Source organism: Fulmarus glacialis, unplaced genomic scaffold (assembly GCF_000690835.1).
Source record: "Fulmarus glacialis isolate BGI_N327 unplaced genomic scaffold, ASM69083v1 scaffold19340, whole genome shotgun sequence".
NCBI lineage: Eukaryota > Metazoa > Chordata > Aves > Procellariiformes > Procellariidae > Fulmarus > Fulmarus glacialis.
This window is the reverse complement of record NW_009189800.1, coordinates 16,508-37,730: the sequence shown is the minus strand read 5'-3', so window position 1 is coordinate 37,730 and position 21,223 is coordinate 16,508. Positions and strand designations below refer to the sequence as shown.

Sequence of the window (21,223 nt, the reverse complement as noted above, 5' to 3'; positions counted from 1 at the left end):
TCGGCCTTCATGTAGGTAGATAAGGGCTTAGGTAGTGCGGATAGTGAATCTGTATTAATAATTGCGCCCCTTTAGATGTTTTGCCAGTGTTAAAGAATTATTGTAAAATTTGTAGGCATGGAAATAGTCCTTGGGGAAGGAAAACCCCAGTATGTTAGGCACAGTAACTTAAGCTGTACAGAACATATCTGTGTGTATATTTAAAATGTGCTTTTGTGGTATATCTTTCTGACCTACTTTTCATGGTAATAATGTTTTAATACTTTAAAACCACTTTAATACTTTACAATAATTGTTCAGTGACTTTCCTGGTACCTGCTCTGCTATTCTTGTAGAGTCGTACTTGGTGGTGGTTGCTGTGCTTAGAGAAAGTTAAGAAACAATAGCATCTGCTCAGTTGCCCTAGAATTGGATCTTTCTGTAAAAAAGAAGAAAGGTAGTTTTTCCTAAGCAAAGCTCAAGAAGGAGCAAAAGAGTAGGAACATTGTCAGGTGTGTGGGGGGGTGGTCACAAGGCAACTAAAATATTGTGCTGTAATTGGAAAAAAAAACTTTGCTGGCTCACTCGTCCCAGTGCAGCTGTGTTGGTGCTAGATGTCAAAAAAGCATGCGATGTGTGTTGCCAGGTTTTCTTTGGTGGCTTTTCTGTAACAGTGGTTGTCTAACACGGGGGTTTTGGCATACTTCAGCAGAATCAAGAATGGTTCTTTCTCTCAATAGATGTGATGCAGACCCCTCAGCCTTAGCCAACTATGTTGTGGCATTAGTCAAGAAAGACAAACCAGAGAAAGAGCTGAAAGCTTTCTGTGCTGATCAGCTGGATGTCTTTCTGCAAAAAGGTACTGTGCTCTCCACTACTTTATCTGTTTGGTGGTTTTCATTTCATTGGGGGGAGGAGGAAGGATGATGCACCATTGTTGCTTTCAAAATACTTCTTATTATCCATGAATTGAATATTTTTTGCAGTGTGAAGGAATAAAGATAATCTGATTTTAAAAAAAAAAAAAAAGCAAATCTTAAGATGAAGTTGTGTTGTTCATGGTGGGTGGGAAGAAATCCTCTGAAATAAAAGCTAGCAATTTCATTTTAATGTATCAGTCATGCTGCCAGAAGTTTCTCTGACAAATGTTTGATAACTTTTGAAAACCTGGTCCATTAATCTTTCAGGTTTCTAGTGAGCTTCTTATAGCAATTTGGTTCAAATTCAAGGTTTTAAACACTTGAAATTCTGACACTCACTGGGGAAGTTATTGTGCATCTTTTTGTGATCTGATGTTAAACTGATGATTAGTCTTCTGTGAATGATTTACTCTCATAAAAATTGCCATAAAGAGGCTGCTAACTGTAGCTAATGGAATAACTGTGGCCTTATTCCTTGATCGTAAGTTTTGATCTCTTAGAACGTTTCAAAGTTGTAAGTGTGATTGAAGGAAAAGCCTCTCTTTCTGTTTTTGATACACCTGATTAATTTCTTTGTCTAAATAAACAACCTCAAGTTCCACAAATGTAATTCCAGCTCCTTGAATGGAACTAATGTTCATTAATCTAAGATGATGATGCTGCTGTGAGCAATCCACCTGGATGACTCTTTTCAGGGACTTCTCTGGTAAATCTAATAGTGCCCTTAAATCAATATGTAACAATATTTTCTTGTATTCTGTATCCTCAGAAACTTCAGGTTTTGTAGATAAACTTTTTGAAAGTCTGTACACAAAGAGTTACCTTCCTTCTCTTGAACCCACGAAAGTAGAAGCGAAGCCTGCAGGTCAGGAAAAAGAAGAAGTCAAGGAGGAGGTAACATTATTTTTTCTGTCTGCCTGCCTCTAATTTTCAAATTAGCCATCCCGTACATTTGTGAGGCAAAATGTGAAAGAAAAATCCACTTTATTGTGACTAATGATCTTTACGATCTCTGTGCATCTGAAGAAAAATGGAAGATGACCATTCAGACAAGAACATTTTAAAATGCCTTTGTAAAGTCTACCTTTGATCTAGATTAATAACATTCAGAAATCCTATTCAGACAACCCTGGCAATATGAGCTGATAATGATTTGGAAGGGTTTAAGAGAGGGGGGAGAAGAAAAAACATTCCAAAACATTTCCTTTTCCAATTTTGTATATTCTGTGAGGAATAGAAATTATTTTAAATGTTTTCTGTAATACTCAAAATCAGTGAAATAGCCCTCTATACTGAGGGATAAATACTTTTAAAAGTGAGGTAGCATTCATTTGCCAACAGTTCTTTATCTTTTTAAGTTTTATTGACAAAATGGAAAACAATCAAGTTTTTGAGAAAAGCAAAGTAGTATTTCCATAGTTGTCTAAATCTCTTTGTATATTGTACAATCCTCTGCTATCACTTGTCTAAGATAGATGTTTTTTTCTTCTAAGTTGGTGCATTTTCCAAGGGAAGAGACCTCTTCTCTGTGTTTGTAGCATCCTAATGTACCAGCTTTAGGAGAGAGTTGGGGAAAAATTGCTATAGAAGTGAACGTTCTTTATTTCCGTATACTCTGATCACAGTTTGCAAAGGTATTTTAGGCTGAATATGTGTTTTAAGTACTATAGGAAAGATGCAAATCATGTCAGAGAGCATATATGAAGTTCTAGTCCTTTCCCCTCACTCAGGGGTGCTTACGTCTTGCAGTGTTAAGAGCAAAAACTGTTGCTCTCTCTATAAATGAACTATGGGGAGCATTTTTTTCTGACAAGTACTCTAAATGGGTATTCAGATTTGTAGTTTTGTCTGTAAGCCTAAAATAACATGAAGGAAAGACCTTGCTGGAGTTTTGTTCTGTCTTCAGAGTTAAAACTGGCTGAAGGTCATGAAGGTGACAAATAATTGCAGAATGAAATCTGTCAGTCAACCAAAACAAAGCTGTATTATATTATATTGCAGAATGCAGGTCCTTATGTGACAGAATGTGATTCATCAGTTGATTTAAATTAAAGTTGCTCATTAGTTTTTTTCCTCTCTTTTCTGAGGATGAGACCCAGAATTATAACAATTTATGGAAGTAGTTTTGGTGATGGAAGTTCATAATTTGCAACTATACAAGACTTTCACTTTAATAGTTTTCCAATTACTTCTCAAAGTACTGTCATAATTTATAGAAAGTGTTTTAGAACTACCTTCAGTTGACTTAACCAGTGCACTGGTGGAGGGAAAGGGCAGAGGTTTGGGGGATTTGGGGAGGAAGGGGCAGGGATAAGGCAAAAGAAGATATCTAGGACAGCTTTATGGGACAACTTTACAGGATCAGGACATTAATTAGTTATTTCAACATCAGTAAGGCCTTGATGATTTGTCATATAGCTCAGTGTATTACATGATTCCTGCAAATGGAGGACACAAAATAAAACGAGTGTAGAATCATAGCTAAGTCTAGGTTGGAAGGGACCCCAGATATCAAGCGATACAACTTGTGTTGAAAGCAGGGCCTTAGGTTAGGCTATCCAGAACCCTGTCAAACCAAATCTTGAATATTTCTACCAATTCTCCCCAGATAATCCTAAACAAGGATGCAGGAAACCTTCCTTTTTGTTTTGTTTTAATTGGAAAAAAATCTTCTAAGATTATTGCATGTAAACTTTTGCCACCAAAATTTACAGTAACTTCTAAGCAGTGTACAATGGCAACAAAGCAAAAGTACAAAATGGGTTCAGAGTGATTTACAGTAGTGGTATAGCTGACAGACTTCTAAAACTGCTTTTGTTGAGGCCAACAAGAAATGTGACTAGTTCAACCACGTGAACAGTTTTTTGCTTTAAAGCATTTGTTTCAAAGTGTAAGCTAATGACATACCTACTTGGAGAAGTAACTCTCCTTAGTTGTGTTCCAGTTACGAGATTCAGAAAATACCTCATTTGTAGAATTGCTTGCTCTAACTAATGAGATGGAGAATGGATAGAGAACTTGTCTTTCATAAATCCTGCTTAAAAACAAAATATCAAAGTAGTTTTATTTTGGGGCATCTCCTCTGCAGAAAAACCTGAAAGATTTGAAACAAAAAGCCCAACAACCTCTAGCGCTTGATTACTTGTAGTGCTTAAGTATTCTGTGCAAGTAATACTTAAATATTGTTTTTATACGGGATGCTAACTGTAACTTGAACTAAATCTTGGTCTTATTTGCTTCATTTAAAAAAAAAAGTGATACTCATCCTTGATTGGTAGTTGTCTCTTAAACAGAATTTTCAAGAATCAGTTGAAGAAGAGCGGGATGGAAGGAAAAAGAAGTATTCCAGTCCGCAGAGAAGCCGTACAGATTCCAGTGAGCAAAGGTTAGTTTTGAACCAAAATATTAATATCATCTTCTGTGTTTGCTGGCAATCTTTAACTGTGGATTTTTACCTCGTAGGTAGTGATTTTTCATAAAAATAGTGATTTCCTCCCTACTTTTGTCTGTCTGCAGTGTATTATCCGTATGCTGATCACGTGCATGAGAACCCTTCACTAGATGTTGGTCTCTCCTGAAAAAATGACAGTATTTTTCAGATGTTAATAGCTAGGAATGTCATCAATTCCATTCTTTCCCTTGTAATATAAATGAAAAGCACTGTTGGGGGGGGTCTTTAGGGGCTAGGAGGGATTGTTCACACAGTGTCAACTTCACTTTTAAAACGTGTTCTGTTTTGGTCATCTAACTTTTTCATCTTTCCAGTTCTTCTTAGTCCTCCCCTTGCTGGTTTGTACGAATTAGTGATTCAACTTTGAGATTCTGTACTTTTCTATGTAATTTGGGAAACTTTGACTCGAATGTTTCGCTGTCCAAATTGGATGGGAAGGATGAACTGTATCTTAACTTGTTGCAAGCTTGTTTTTTAATTCAGTTTCTCTTTTCATAAACATGATCTGCATATGTCTTTTCTAGAACCAGAGAGAAAAAGAGAGATGATGGAAAATGGAGGGACTATGACAGATACTACGACAGGAGTGACTTGTACAGAGAGAAGTCTGGCTGGCGCCGTGGCAGGAGTAAAAGTCGTAGTAAAAGCAGAGGGTTAAGTCGAAGTCGTAGCCGCAGTAGGGGTAGAAGTAAAGACCGTGATGCTAGCAGAAGCGTTGGTGAGTACCCAAGGTGCTGCTTTGGGAGAACATCTAATGTCAGTGATGTGTGGTGACTCCTACATACTGTATGGTCTAGCAGGCTGTAAATGTCCTTGAGTAGTTGGAGCAAATTTTGAGAGCTTTGTGTTCCTGAAATTATTAATTAAGATGCTGTTCTTCAGAGTAGAACAATTAAGGGGATTGTTTTCTTCTTTGCTAACCTCTTAATTTATCCACAGGTGTATACCAGTGGATATTGGTAGCTGATATTTTTGTGCTGTGCATGTTGACAAAGCAGTTGATTTTTTTTTTCTTTTTTTTTTCCCGAAGATCTATCTTTTTGAAAAACAGTGTTACCCTCTTTTTCACTTTGTTACTACGTATTTTTTAGAGAAGGTTTCTTTGTAATTGAAGGTGGTTACCATGTGATCCATTGTTCTTTTAGGGCTAATTGAGGTCTGTTGGAAGAATAAGAGGCACAGATTACAACAGATTTCAATGCGTGTTGAGACCACATTAGTTAAGGGCAGGGGGTAGGTTTGTTGTTTCAGGCTTTTTTCCCCCTCTCTCTAATTTGAAAGAAAAAGCTGTAATCCAAAATAGAATAAGGAGTAGAGGAATGAATGTGCATTTTGCAAAGAAAACATTTAGATTTCTGAAGTTAAAACCGTGTTTGCATTATATTTAGTTCTTACTCCATTGGTAAGACTAAGCTCCTTCAAGAAGAGTTTAACATGCAGAATACTGAATATTTAAGGAAATGTTTATACTGTTGTGTATTATCTTTTTCTCAAGGCTCCGATATACAGAAAAAAGCATGAAGACTTTACCTAACTTTTTTTTTTTTTAAACAGAGCACCGAGAGAGATCAAAATTCAAGAGTGAAAGAAATGATGTTGAAGGCTCTTATAATCCGGTTTCTGTGTCTCCCAGTAAATCCACTGAACAGTATTCCTCTGCACAATCTATTCCCAGTGCTGTTACTGTAATTGCACCTGCGCACCATCTTGAAAACACAACAGAGAGCTGGTCAAATTACTATAACAATCATAGCAATCCCAGTTCATTTGGCAGAAACCCTCCTCCTAAAAGAAGATGTCGAGACTATGATGGTAAACTGTTTTTTAATTTTCAGTTTCATACCTTGTTTCAATTATGCTGTGACCTTTTTTTTTTAGGTATTCACTAAATGTAGGCAGCAAGTCAAAATGCAGTAGCATGTGGAGTATACCTTGTATGTAAAAGATGCGTATATGACGTATATTTTACTGGGGAAATAACTAGTCTTACTGGAAGCAGTTTAGTTATAATCTGACAGTTGCTGGATAAGAACATACGGAGTTTGTTCACAATTCTGTATACGCTTGGCAAATATTTCAACCATTGGCAGTTCTGATAAAGATTGCAGTGTATGTGTTTAATATAAAACAAGTGGTACTTCTGACTTTTTTCCCCCACAGCTTTTATGATGGATGTATGTATGTTTGTATGCTTTTACGGAAGATTATTCTAATTTAAATTATTTTGAAACCTCATCTCATAATGTAATGTTGGATCAGTGATTGCGTGTTTTCTTTAGTAAGAAATTCCAGCAAAAACTGAGGTGCTACAAATCGCTGACAACTAATTTTTTTTTCTAAAAAGATTATTAAATGTCCTGTTTTGCAGAGCGAGGATTTTGTGTACTTGGTGATCTTTGCCAATTTGATCATGGAAATGATCCTTTAGTAGTAGATGAAGTTTCCTTGCCAAGTATGATTCCTTTTCCTCCACCACCTCCGGGACTTCCTCCTCCTCCTGGTATGCTTCTGCCCCCTTTGCCAGGTCCAGCTCGTAATATGAGGTTGCCAGTTCCACAAGCTCATCCACAGGCACCACCTCCTGTTGTGCTTCCCGTACCAAGTAAGTCACCAAGTTAAAATGATGGCTTCTTCTGGAAGATCTACGTGTATTCGAAGTAATGAGTTCAAGTTTCTTTGCTAGCCATGTGCTGTTCAAAATATTGCCAAAATAATTCTGAAAAATCAGCTTGTAAAACATAATGTTCCTAGTAGTCCAAATTGAATTAGATAAATTGGGTGGGGAAGTGGAGGGGGGTATCTTTCAGATTATCTCATAACCCTGGTGGTGTTTGGATTGATCACTGACGATTGGATTACTAGCTTTATTTTTTCCCTAATGCAAAAATGTTGAGATTTAATCTCCTAAAAGTTCTAAGAAATTTCTGTGTTTGTGCTATATTATCTGCTACTAAAAAGCAATACATAATTGATACATCTAAGATCTGCTTTAGCTCAACAGTGATCTCTGGGATGTTTAGCCTTTTTTGTTATCTTACTGCATCTTACAATGTAAATTCTATGAAGAAATAGAATATTAGATACGTGGTTACTCTGTTTCAGTACTCTCTATTCCAGTAACACAAGACATGCTGTGATACATTAGTTGTATCAAATAGCAGCAGCTGTGGGATGAGAAATAATTTTGTGTCGGATTAACCCTAAACTTTGCATGAGCCTTTTAGTAGGTGGAATTGGCTTGCTATTGAGTGAACTGACAGTGCTCTCTGATTGTAGTCATGTCTTGATAGGTTGTGTAGCGTAACTTTTTTTGTACTTTTTTGGGCATGTAGTAAGTAGGAACATATGTATTGTATATGGTGCAAAGCAAAAATAACTAGATAAATTCCTTGTCTGTGAATGCATTTTGCCCTGTAGTTCTTGTTTTAAAACTGTAATCTAAATGTTGCTGATGTGATCTCGTGCTCTGAGCAAGCGTTGATTCTCCATGGCAGAGCTGAGGGAGGAGCTGCTTAGTTAATGCAAGCTCTAACAATAATAACCTCTGGGGGGAAGAAAAGACACCTTTTTTTTTTTTTTTTTTTTTCCTTCCCCTTAAAGCTTTGTCCTTTCTGGGAAAGAGAAAAGGTGTTGGAATCAGTGTAACTTACCTGAACAAGGCTTCTCAATTTAATTTTACTGTAGTGGCATTGTAAATATTTACAATCTTGACCTTGCTCAAAGCAAGGCATAAACAAATTGCATTGAATTGTTTGCACATTTTATCTGTGGAGTTATAAGTCTTAGTGATCTATTCTATGGTGTCATTGTAGGACCACCTTTAACACAGTCAAGTTTGATAAATAATCGTGACCAGCCTGGGACAAGTGCAGTGCCCAGTCTTGCACCCGTAGGAGCAAGACTACCTCCTCCTTTACCCCAGAACCTACTGTATACAGTATCAGAACGTAAGCAAATACCTTTTTTTAAAATCTGCTTGAGATATAAATTTTAAAATTCCTCTGTTGATGTGTGATTAGAAGTTATTACCTCTGTCTTCCTCCAGTACATACAAATCTAAAAAGAAGTCTGATGGCTTTCCTTGTGGTCAGTCCATCATCTGCTGTTACTGTGTGAAATAGCAGTAGTGTTCAGTCACTGAGTAAAGATCATTTGTGGGGAGCTTCGTTTGGGTTTCATATGCTCAAAGCAATAAGATTGTTGCATAAGAAAGGGATCCCTTCATCTTCAAGCTGTTTAGTAGAACATTAGATGGATCTGCAAACCTGTAATTAAGCGTTTAACTTGATCTTTATTCCTATCTGGTTTTGGCTAGTACAGATGAGAGAGATTTTGGGGGGGTTTTTTTTTCAGCTGTGTATCACAATAGTCTCTACAGTCTTCATATACATTAGTACTTTCTTTCTATCTTTTTTTCCAGAATTGACTTAGTTCTAGCTTTCTAACTTAAAAACAAATGGGTGGCTTTCAATGGAGATGTCCATCTTCCTTAACAGAGCTCAAATTTTTAAAAAGTGGGGTTTTATAAGGGTAAATAGCAAAATACTGGAGAGTCCTAGATTGCTCAATTTAAATCCAGCAAAGCTTATATTTCTTTGACAGTTAAAGGAGTAATGGCATTTCCATGTTTTAGATGAGCAAAATAAGGTAATTAAATCTCAATGTTTTATAATATTCTCATCTGGGTTTTTTTTAACATAAGTATTCTGAATTTTATTCAAAGGAGGGCTCTAGTTCATGATCCATGTCGTTTCCTTTGTGACTTCCATGCTTTTCAGAACTTCAGTCACTCAAATATCTTGTTAGGTAATCTGTTCAATTATCTCCAAATGCCTTTTTCAGCTTCAGAACTTCTTCTAATGGGTGATTCAGTCTGTCTTAGCTCGCAGGACATCACTGACTTCAGTTGCAATACATAATTCTGTTCTTTAGAACATCTATGGAGATTCTCATGTCCTGTTCTTGGACTGTTACGGTAACAGCTGCTGGTTGCCCTCTTGCAATCAATCGTATGCCAAATCGTGGAGGAGGAACTTGTGGTTCAGCTTGTGCAAGGTTAATGAAAATTCTTGGCAGAGTCTGAATTTAAACTGTAAAACATCAGTATTGAAATTCTGGGGCATCTCTTTTAAATTGTAGAGTCTTCATTGTTGCTGTGGAATAAGGAGCTGAAATTTAGAGTGCTTCAAGTCTGTCAAGTCCCCTTGTACAGGCATTCATTACTGTTCCAGGATGTGTGTGTTTCTGTGGAGGCTTTTCATGGACTTTATTCATTCCAGTTCTTGTATAGCTTTTCCTTTTTATGGTTAGAAAAATGCATCATCCTTCATTTGGACCTTGGGCTGGAGGAACAATATAAGTCAATTCTGTCATCTTGTGTTCTCATGGTTACCCCTTTTAATTAAAATAATCATTAGTACCTTACTGGAGCTAGGCAGCTGATCTCACTCTTACATAAATTAAGAGAATTTAATAGGTAAGTATTGGTCAAATTACCTGATTTCTCAGCTTTCTTTGATTAGAATCATTTAAGTACATTCTTCCCCAAAAATCCTTTTCTAAAGTAAACTAGACTGCAGCAAAGACTGAAAATCTCTTTGCATCTTAGGCCCTACAGAATAAATGCTCAAACTAAATCTTTTGTTGCTCCCCTTGAAACACTGTCAGACGTTGTGAAGGTTGTCATACAGACACCTCATTCCTTTTTCAGGCAGCTCATCAGCAATACTCGATTATTGTGACCTATGCACTTTTGACAAACAGTAACAATCGGATTGAAAACCAAAAGAGAATATGCCCAAATAGACTTGGGCATAAAGTTCAGTTGAGGGTTTTAAATGGCTACACACATTGGCTGTACGACCTCTTTTCTCTCTTCTCTTCATCCAAAACAACTTCTGATTCTTGGACATCCATGTATTTCCTTAACGGAAAATTAACCCTGAGTCTTAAACTCATTTGAAAAATTCTTTCATTTCTCTCCTTTTTTTATAGATACATATGAGCCAGATGGCTATAACCCTGAAGCTCCTAGTATTACCAGTGCTGGTAGATCTCAGTATCGACAGTTCTTTACAAGAGCACAAACGCAGCGTCCAAATCTAATTGGCCTAACATCTGGGGAGATGGATACAAATCCAAGAGGTAGGAAGGGTTTCTCGTCATTGCTGTTGCTATTTTTGTCCAAGACCGTCAACACTTATTTTCCCCTTTTTCAGGCTGAAAGCAATAGTTTTTCTCACTGATCTAGTATTTCAGAGCAATTTTCAGACATCTCTACCTTTTTTAAAATGCTAATATCACCATAGTAAAGTCAAAGCAGCCTTTTTGATTAAAAATAACCACTTATTTGGGAATGTTACAAGGGTTTTTGTTGGTTGGTTGGTTGGGTTTTTATTCCTCTTTAGCCGGTGAAGGCACTTTTCGAGTGCTGGGTGCTTCTAGAAAAAAAAGTGGTGCAGAAAGATGTCTTTAAGCAGTACAGTCTGAAGACTGCTCTCGATTTGCCAAGGATATGTTTAGGACCTGGGGCACAGAGGTGATGATCTACAATACTTGCCTCTGCTGTTGTGATGGTAGCAAAGAGGGGAACTATCGTGGCATGTTTTTGTACTTGATGGTCTGACGCTGTCAGCCAGATGTTCTCTCTAAAGTGAACATTGCAGGTATCATTCTAATTCTCCTAGCCTGTGGAAATCCCAGTCTGCATTTAAGTAATTCTGAATCCTTAACTGGATGGATGTGGATGTAGTCTCTTAGTGGTGACATGTACAAAATATCTTTTACGGGAGAGAACAAGTCAAGGCTCTTTAAAGAAATTTTTGTTCGGTTAGCATAACTTTCTTTTTCCCTCCTGCTTTCCCTGCCCCGATCCTTAAAAGAAAAGATATTAAATTTCAGTGTTTATTGTTACACTTCAGTGTTTCTTATTCAGTAGATAAGAAAGATACTTTTTTCAATATTTCCTTCCAGTGACTCATCCTATAAAGAATATGGTTAAATATTATTGCAGAAATTGCTGTTGCTGTTTTCATCTTAATGAACATCATAAAGGCAGGGTTGGGGCTTTATTGCTGGCCCTCAGATTCTCTCTAAGAACCCATTCCAGTTGTAAGGCATGGGTGAGTGTTCGGCAGTGGTTCTTCAGACCACTTGTTTTACTGTCTTTGTCACGTGTGTGAAAGGTTTACTCTAAAATCATCCTCCAAAGTAAGATTAAAACTATGCCCGAAAATGTCCAGTCTTTGTTCTCACCAGTGTAATCAGCAGAGCTCTGGCATATATAAAAGCCATAGAAAATTGACTTATAACTCAGACTTCTTTTTAGGAGTTGAATATTTGGCATACACAGGAGACTTAACAGCAATAGCATAATGTTAAAAAGGTTGTAAATAAATACTTGGCAAACTGTGATCTAGTGCTTTAGCTTTGTGTTCGTAGAAGTTGCTTCAAACTTTAAATCTAATGTCTCCAAGAGTATAATTTCATGCCATAGTTGTGCTTAATTAACAGTTCGTTGCTGAAAACTGGATGAAGGGATGACAAGGGGATAGCAGTGGGAGGAACAGGTTCTTGGTTGCTTTTTCACTGTCAAGGATTAATACAGGGAAAGTTAGTTGTTTATTCAACCCATGCCACATTGCAGAACTCTAACCTGAAGTCTGGGAACCTAGCCTTGGTTTTTCTCCTTTTTTTTTTTTTTTTTTTTTTTAATTTTTTCACCCCTTTTTTTTTTTTCTTCTTTTCCTGCAGAATCTGAATTTTCAGTACCTGAAAGGTGGAGTTTTAGCTTTGTCTCTCCAAGCTAATACTAATCTTAAAGGTCAAAATCTCATCCCCTGCTGGCTGGACTAAATGTTTGTTTTCCTCACATTGTTTAGTTAGGCTAGCAAGTGATCTCTGAAGTAACTTCATAAACAAAACAAAACAAAACTGACCAACTTGCTAAAGTCTTCCTAATTTTTATGTTTTTAAACTCAGTCCTATTTTGCTGTTTAAGTAAAAGCTTTTCCGATGTGTCTGTTGATGTATGGTGAATAACACAGGCCTTTTTCCTTTCCTCCAGCTGCCAATATTATCATCCAGACTGAACCTCCCATTCCCATTACAAATAATAGCAGCAATGTAACTAGAGTTGTCCTTGAACCAGACAGCAGGAAAAGATCTCCAAGTAGCATGGAATGTCCACCATTAAAGAAACCGTGGCTGGGAAAGTAAGAATTAACAACTGCAGTTGACTAATTGGAATGCAATTTATTGCTATCAATGCTGTGAATATCCCTATTCACTAGTCCCTGTAATTTGAGCTGGTTGGGTCAGAAAATCTGTGTCCACATAATATGGAGACTAAATATTTGATGGTGGGAGGAGCTCTTTTTTGTTAATGTCTAGAGTGTATACTTTTTATGAGAAAAATAAAACTTAAATGTGCGTTAACATTTGCTGCCTTACTTAAGTATATGTATGCCTATCTAAATTACTATCTTGTTCTCATTTTCTTTAGGCAAGCAAATAACAACCAGAATAAGCCAGGATTTTTGAAAAAGAATCAGTATACTAACACAAAATTAGAAGTTCGAAAAATTCCACCAGAATTGAACAATATTACACAGCTCAATGAACATTTCAGCAAATTTGGAACTATTGTAAACATTCAGGTAAAAAAACAAAGTTTGGTTTTATGCCTGTATGTGGGTATTTTATTTTCCCTGAAGCCGCCTTGAATATTGCAGCTGAACTACATTCCTTGAGAAATCTTAATGGAGGCTAACTGGGAGAGTAGGTAATCAAATTCAAAGAAACCTTTTCTCGGTCTACTCTGTATTATTATCTTAATTTGTAAAAGTATGTTGGCTTCTGCCTTCATGAGGTCTTACTGAATTTGAAAGGCTTGCAGGTTTAACAGTATCTAAACCAACTCAGGTTTTTGAGCAGCTTGTGTATAATTTTTGAGAGAGATCTAACAATTTCTGTATTGTATGATAGTCCTACAGTATTTCATAGTCAGGATTTTGACAATGATGCTACAGGAGAGTCTTTATATGCATCAGTTTATTACCACTTTGCACCCTAGAACTGTCTCCAGTTCAGTGGTGTTCCTTGCACTGTAAGAAGGGGAAAAGCACTATATAAGCAAAACGCAGGTAGTTACATGGTTAAAATAGCATTTAATTTCCATTTATTTTTCTAGACAAAACAGTTGCCTCATAATTCCTAGGTTAGAGGTCTAAATAAAAGACAGATACCTGAGAAGCCTCTGTATTTCTTGAGTTGATAATTTTATGTCTTAGCCCAAAAGATATAGTGGTGCTTTCTGTACCTCAATAATGAAGTAATGCATTTAAAACATGCTATCTCAATCATTATACTAGAAAGTCCAAGATATGTGTTTATTCCTGTGATTTAATTTTTAGAGAAAAATAGCCTCATCAAGACTGTTAGATAATGCTTTACGAATGAGGTGAACCTTTGCATTGTACGTCCTCGGACAGCAGTCATCTTTCAGGAGGTTAGAATAAAGACCTTTTGAGTCAGCGCTAGGGTCTCTTCAGTCATACCCCGGTGGCAGTTCACAATGCTTTAAATATATGATGCTATTTGGTGGAGGACTCTTTTCTTTTTTTCTTTTTATTTTACTGTATGTAGGCTTTGCTGCAAGTACATGTAACATTTGCCAAAAGGTACTTGGCTTTAATTACATAGAATGTTTTACGTGATTTTTGAGCTGTTAATATCATTGGATATCCCACTGATTATTGCAGATTATTTGTAGATTGGTTTGCTACTGGTTGAGATGTTTTCTTCCTTGAGAAATAATGCATTCTAATGGACTTTTGATTTAGGTTGCTTTCCAGAATGATCCTGAAGCTGCTCTAATTCAGTACTTAACTAACGACGAGGCTAGGAAGGCAATTTCCAGCACAGAGGCAGTTCTGAACAATCGGTTTATAAGGGTACTGTGGCACAGAGAAAGTGAACAGCAGCCCCCATTGCTGCAGCAACAACAGCAGCAGACACCCACGCAGTCTCTTCATCACCAACTTCACCTTCAGCAGCAAGCCCTGACCACAACTCCAGCTGTAACAATGCATAGCAATCTGTCAAAGGTATTGTGCTATCATAAACTAGCGATTGAGCAGTGAAGGTTATCACCATTCCTAAATGACTGCTACTTCAAAAAAGCAGAGTATATAATCTTTCATTTTTTAATATCTACTGATATACAGGTCATGAATAAACCACTGGCATCTGGTGCCTATGTCCTTAATAAAGTCCCAGTGAAACGTCGCCTTGGAGCAGCAGGTGGAAACCAGCCTGACTTAAGCCAGTCTGGGGCTGTGGTAGAGGATTCTCAGGTATGTTTATGAAGGCTGACCATCTTCATACTTTCAGTTAAAGCTTTGGGCTGTTAGCTAAGAACAAACTAGCAAATACAGCTTGCAAATTGTTCCCAGTTGGTTCCGCTTCTTTTCACTAATGTTCCATGTAACCATGGTCAGTCACTTCTTCCTAGTTTCATTAGCTGTTTATATAAAATAGGGACAATGACTTCAGAAACAACGTATCAGTATTTTAAGTAGCATAAAATATTTTTGGCAGTGCTTCATAGTAAACAAATTTGACAGCCTATATGTGATGTCAGCTTTTTGTTGGCGAATCTAAGTGCTTTCCCAGTGATTTTTGAGCTTATGCTATGCTTTAACAGTAGTGCTAGAAGCTTATGAAATACTTCTGCATAGAGTTCAAGCTGCTACGGTTTGATTCACACTGATATCATAGTGCAGCATGTGTTCTTGGCCACAGAGAAGTCCTTTTAAGAAAGGAAGTATGCAGGTGACTTTTGCTGCCTTATTTGATCAGAAAGTGCGATGTTAGACTCTAACTGTGAAGCTGAATATAATGCAGATGCAGATGATCAGCTTCAGTAGTATTCCTAGTGGATATCAGGATACAGAGGGAGTTTTGGATGAAGGGAAAAAAGTACCTTTTGCAGAAATCCTTTTAACAAGCATTTAAGCTGATGCTTCCAAGCAAGTTGACTGTTGGACTGATGCCTTTATGCATGTGTTATAATTGCCTTGGTCTTTTTGTCTCATTGCACAAATCTGGAAGTTTGTGTTCATGTTTCACAGAATACATTCCTCTAAAATTCATTGATGGTATATCACATTTGTTTTAAGCTATTATATATTTGTGTGTGTGTGTTTTTACTATTTCAGACTTTTCCTACTTCTACAAGCCACTCAAAAATGGTTTACAGTTCTTCAAACTTAAAGACATGTATGAAGCCTGGTGCAGGGTCTAAACCTCACGATGTGCAAGAAGCCCTTAAAAAAAAACAGGTACTTTACTATTCATTGGCTGATTGACAGTATAGCGATCGAAGTACGAAGATAGGCAACTTAAACCTCAAATATTTGTGTATAGCTTTCTACGTTAATGTAGTTTTTGTCATTGTTATCGGACTAGCTTGCAAATGCACATTGAGGTTAATCATGGGTAAGGGAGTATTCCTTTTGGGGTGTCTTACTTGACACACTTGTCATGTGTGGGTTTTCTGGGTTTTCTTGAGGCATTTCTCTGATTTTAATCTCTGCAGGTATGAGACATTTAAATGACAACATAGGATATGTTTCTTCAGAGGTATCTGAAGGAGGCAAAAATTTAGTAGAGTACTTCACAGCAGGAAGTTAGAAACTTTTTATTGTTTTTTTCTGTATCAGATACACTTTATACCTGTGCGTTTTGCAGACTAGTAGTTTTCATTATGGCCTTCACTTCTATAGCTTGAAGAAGAACATATGATAGATGTGAATACATATAATGCTAGACTGCTTTTTACTGATGGGAAGAATTTTCTTCTCATATAGGAAGCAATGAAACTCCAGCAAGACATGAGGAAAAAGAAGCAGGAGATGTTAGAAAAACAAATAGAATGCCAGAAGGTAAGTCTGGAATGTCGTCTGGTAAATACATTCTGATTTTGTAGATAGCTGTTTGTTCAGTGTTGGTTTTCCTGGAATTTTATATTCCTGCTCTTTTATTAATACCTAGATGTTGATATCCAAGCTGGAGAAAAACAAAGCCATGAAACCAGAAGAGAGAGCAGAAATAATGAAGACCTTAAAAGAACTAGCAGGAAAAATATCTCAGTTAAAGGATGAATTAAAAACTTCATCTACAACCTCTACACCATCAAAATTAAAGTCCAAGACAGAGGTATTTATTGTGCAAGACACTTGCCTGCCTGTCTTTTGTAACTATTTCTAATATTATGTCCTAAAAATGCAGCAACATTAGGTCAAAACACTTCCAAGCAGTATTTTGAATTTGAGAGTGATACCTATGGACAAGCAAGGTTTTAAGGAACTCAGATGACCTAGTTTTGCATGTAGTTCATTCAAGCTTGTTCCAATTCTAAAGCAGAGAATTCTGGGTCCTTCAACAAATGGGTTGGGAAGGGGCAGGGAGGCAATTAAAACAAACTGAATTTAGAGGAAAGTATGGATATTGTGTACTAATCTGTCTGTATCATTTACATAAATGTATTGCTGAAGAAGTGGAATAAAACATTAAAAGCATGCATTACAATTCTGCTTTTCCCTTCCATTTCCTCTTTCTGCACCTTTTCCTCTAAGGCACAAAAGGAACTTTTAGATGCAGAGCTGGACTTTCATAAGAGACTCTCTTCTGGAGAAGACACAACTGAATTGCGAAAAAAGCTAAATCAGTTACAAGTAGAGGTGAGTTTGTCTGGATTGATGCTTTTAATGTATTTATGATATATAAAAGTTTTAAATCCTTTCAGACTGGGGATGGTTTTGTACATTATTTGCCTTCTTTAAACAGGCTGCCCGTTTAGGCATTTTGCCTGTTGGTCGAGGAAAGACAGTGCCAGCCCAAGGAAGAGGACGAGGGCGGGGTCGTGGTGGGAGAGGAAGGGGCATGTTGAATCATATGGTGGTGGATCATCGTCCCAAAGCACTGACAGTTGGAGGCTTCATTGAAGAGGAAAAAGATGAATTGTTACAGCACTTCTCTGTAAGTATGAGGTCACATTAAAAAAAGAAAAACCTGAAGAGGAGAATTGTGGCTGAGCTATAAATCTGAGATTAAGTAGGTAACCAATACCCTGGATGTGTGCTTACTTGCAAAGAGAGGCATTCTGAGAACTTTGTAAATAACTCTTTCTTTTCCAAATTCTTGAAGATGCAAGTGGTTTTGGTTTTGTTAGTGCAAACAAATCAAAGACTTCATCCTGAATTCATGGAACAGGCTATGGATAAGCAAACAGTTTTAAGAGTTATCGAGGGTGTAAGGTTGGTCTTTTATACCTACTTTACAATAACTGCCCAATGCATTCTTTCAATGGGCAAAGCTAAATAGCTTACTCATTAATTCTGCATTAAAGTAGTTTAAAACTGACATTAGTAGGCTGAAAAATACCTATCAGCCTCTCTCTATTTAGAAATTATTTTTCAGATTAGAAATTCATACCATTTATCTTGTTCCTCTCTAACTCAAGAAGCAAAGCACTGTTTTGCTAAACAGGACATCAATTTCAAAGTAGTTAAGTTTGTTTATAAACTCATGGTAGACCAAGTAAACTAAGTTAACGGATGTGTTAGCATCATAACTAAGTTAACATAATAAAGGAAAAACTGACTTTACATTTTCCTCAGTTACTCTTTCCAGAACGAAATGTTCTTATGTGCAAAGCTAGTAAACTTCTTGGAGAGATCACTTAATACTTCATAAATAGACTCAGCATGAAATCTAAGCTTCATCAAGTCAGTTGGATACTTCTAGATGCTCTTTGCAAAAGCAGGTGACTGATACGGAAAACTAATTTTGTAGAATCCTACCCTTTAGAGCTGGATACAGAAAAGCAGTAGAGTTCTCGAGAGAACTGGTAATCTGAAAGCTTGTTTTTTTCTTGTCTGAGTGGGAACAGAGACCCTTATAGTTCTTCATACAGGGGAGTAAGCTTTGCTCTTTGGGGAACTGTTACTCTCTGCTTTGGCCTCATTGCTTGTCAGAAGGTTAGAGGCCACTACTACTGCTTTGATTAGGTAACTTCAGTGAAGAGCGTTGTGTGGTTTGATCAAAAAAACCAACCTGCTTTACGGTGCGATTACAGTGCTATGAACCTTGGGAAAATTCCTAAGAGGGGACCAGAGTGCCTTTTTTAAAAAGATCTTTGCTTTAATCTAGTTCTGAGAGACTTCATGTTTTTGAAAGTTTTAGCCGTCCTTAGCTGCTAAAACCAGTAAAAGTTTTTTACAAACAGCTAGTGCTGTTACTCAAGCTATTACCTTACTGGCTTTTAAACTACTTTTCTTCTGCTATTCATATTAAATCTGAAGTTGACTACAATTTTCTTTTGTGCTGCTTGTACTCCTTGCATAAATCCTTTTTTTGTTTGGTTTTATTTGGTGTTTTTTTCACTATTTAACTACCATTGCTGTGGTCGTTCCAATTTTCACCATTATGTAGTATATAAATTCTAAAAATGCAAACTTCTTGTTAATCTAGCCGTACTAGATTATATTTTTTCCTCCTTCCAGTAGTACACTTACAGAACATATTCAGGAGCTCTGTAGCAAAGTTTGATTCATATTACTGAAACCTCTTTTGCAAATTAATGAGCTCTAAAGGACTTGCTTAACAGGTCTAAAGTAGTACAACAACGAAGGACAGAAGAAAATAAGGAAAACGGTGAATTCAAAGAATTCACTTCTGAGCGATAAATTAATACACTTATTTCCTTTCCTCCTGCAAAATTAAGCTCCACTTATTAGAATAACAATAAATCTGAGCTTTTGCCCAAAAATACAGGTACAGATGCTGCAATATTGCTGGATGATGCAGCTGAGTTTTCTCTAGCTCTCACTTTTCTGTCCAAAAAATAAGGTTTCAGTGGCACTTCAGTACACTGCAATTGTAGCACATGATGATCATGATTTCGGAGGAGAATATTACTACTGTTCCTAATTGATTTTTCTCTCATAGAAATTTGGAGATATTGAAGACCTTCAGGAAGAGGATTCCCCATTGAGTGTTGTTCTAACTTTTAAATCTCGCTCAGAAGCTGAGAATGTAAGTAGAATAATGGCTATATTTTTTTCACGGTTCTAAAATAAGAATTTTTAACTTCTTGTGTCTGCCTTTGTATTTTAAAATTTAGCAGGCCTTGATCCCACTAGTTTGAGCTAGATAGTGTGGGTATTTGTTGCTACTGCGTATAGTGTCACTAAAGGGGGAAATACCTCCTGTTTATCGTAATAGTACCATAGGTCTTTTGCTGATAAAGGTTCAATGTCACGATTGATTCAGAGCTCTGTTAATCTTTTCAGATTGCTGGTAGATGAGCACTATTTAGCAGATTCAGGTTTGAGTGAAGTTGCTCTCGGAAGACTGAAGTGGATGATTGTGGCTTATATGTTTGGGATCTTCAGATGTGCATCTGCATGATGTTCACTGTGTATAGCTCATTGTTGGCAATCTTAAAAATTCTTGATCCTCTTTTTGAAAATATGTTCATTTAAAATACAATCTAGGCTGCTAACCAAGGATCCCGATTCAAAGACCGAAGGCTACAGATATCATGGTACAAACCTAAGGTACCTTCTGTGTCCACAGAAATTGAGGAAGAGGAGTCTAAGGAAGAGGTATGAAAATAGGTTTAATAACATAATCACTCTTCTAGGAATCGAATAGCTAAGAGCTCTTTTAGGATACAATTTTCTGTTTACTGAAGGAATTTCATAAAAGATGTTTTTGCAAACCAGAAACTTAACTGGTTTTGGATAATAAGGTACTTTTTCCACATTTTAAAAAAGGGAAAAGTAAAAAAAAAAAAAAAAAACACCACTTTCTGGATGGGATGTTGATTTGTCAACTATGAAAATAAACCTCACATTCTCTGTATGCAGGCTGCTAATCTTTTTACTTCACAGTATTAATGTTCCACTGTAGGATAAGTTATGTATATTCTTTCCTGTAATTATGAACACGTTAAGCTTTTAAAGGTTTTCCTGTCTAACCATTTAACAGAAAACTGTTGTTTCAGAGGGGGTGCGTGGTTGTTTATTCCTGCTTCCTTTGGAAGTTTGGCTTTCTTTTCCTTTCATGATGTGTGAAGCTACTGTTCTTTCCATAAGACTCTTTGAATGTAATTGTGTGCGTTTCAGTGAGACATATGGTAAGCAAGAACCTGATATCAAGTACAACTGATGCTGTGTTGCATTACATGTTCCTAGCATGGAGCTTCTTTGTTTAAAAGTACGTTTTTTCTTCATCTAGGAGACTGAAACCTCAGATTTATTTTTGCACGAAGATGATGATGATGATGATGAAGATGAGGATGAATCCCGTTCTTGGAGAAGATGAAACTTGATGTTGGAAATGTATAATTTTAGGAATATAGTTCAAGCTACATCTTTTAAACATTTATTTAAGGAAGTTGATGAGCCAAAAAAAGCTTTACTTTCTTTTCAAACCACAAGATTTAAAGTGAGCAAAGTTTGTTATAAAAACATTTCGGATATAGAGCTGTGATACTAAGCTAGCCAAAGGCCCAGTAACTTTTTACATAATTATCGAGCTCACCAGGGTGGTGATTTTTTTTCTATTTAAGAAGGATAAAAAGAGAGAGGGAAAAAAATATTAGTATTTTCTTGTCCTCTTTTTGTGTCACCTGTATTACCTTGTTTTGGGTTTTTTTATAATGTGATTGATTCGTTAGTTTATAATTGAAAAGATATTACAGGTTTTATTTAGCAATATTATGGGGTTAGGGGAAAGACGTAAACTTTCATTAAATGTTACGAAAGAAAACATTGCCTCATTCGCTAATTGAAAAAGGGTAGCA

The 21,223-nt window shown here is 36.6% G+C and overlaps 1 protein-coding gene across 1 annotated transcript; it reads left to right on the top strand.

Moving 5' to 3' along the window:
* Positions 1-699: 699 nt before the first annotated feature.
* On the top strand, positions 700-21,182 carry RBM27 (RNA binding motif protein 27). The gene is made up of 20 exons (XM_009583469.1): positions 700-838; positions 1,669-1,793; positions 4,193-4,284; positions 4,875-5,068; positions 5,905-6,162; positions 6,719-6,952; positions 8,163-8,297; positions 10,345-10,494; positions 12,416-12,563; positions 12,854-13,007; positions 14,193-14,456; positions 14,577-14,705; positions 15,570-15,692; positions 16,221-16,295; positions 16,405-16,569; positions 16,989-17,093; positions 17,200-17,391; positions 19,363-19,449; positions 19,911-20,021; positions 20,656-21,182. Exons 1-20 carry the CDS (start codon positions 700-702, stop codon positions 20,740-20,742), a joined length of 2,967 nt encoding a protein of 988 aa, XP_009581764.1. The 3' UTR covers positions 20,743-21,182.
* Positions 21,183-21,223: the final 41 nt, after the last annotated feature.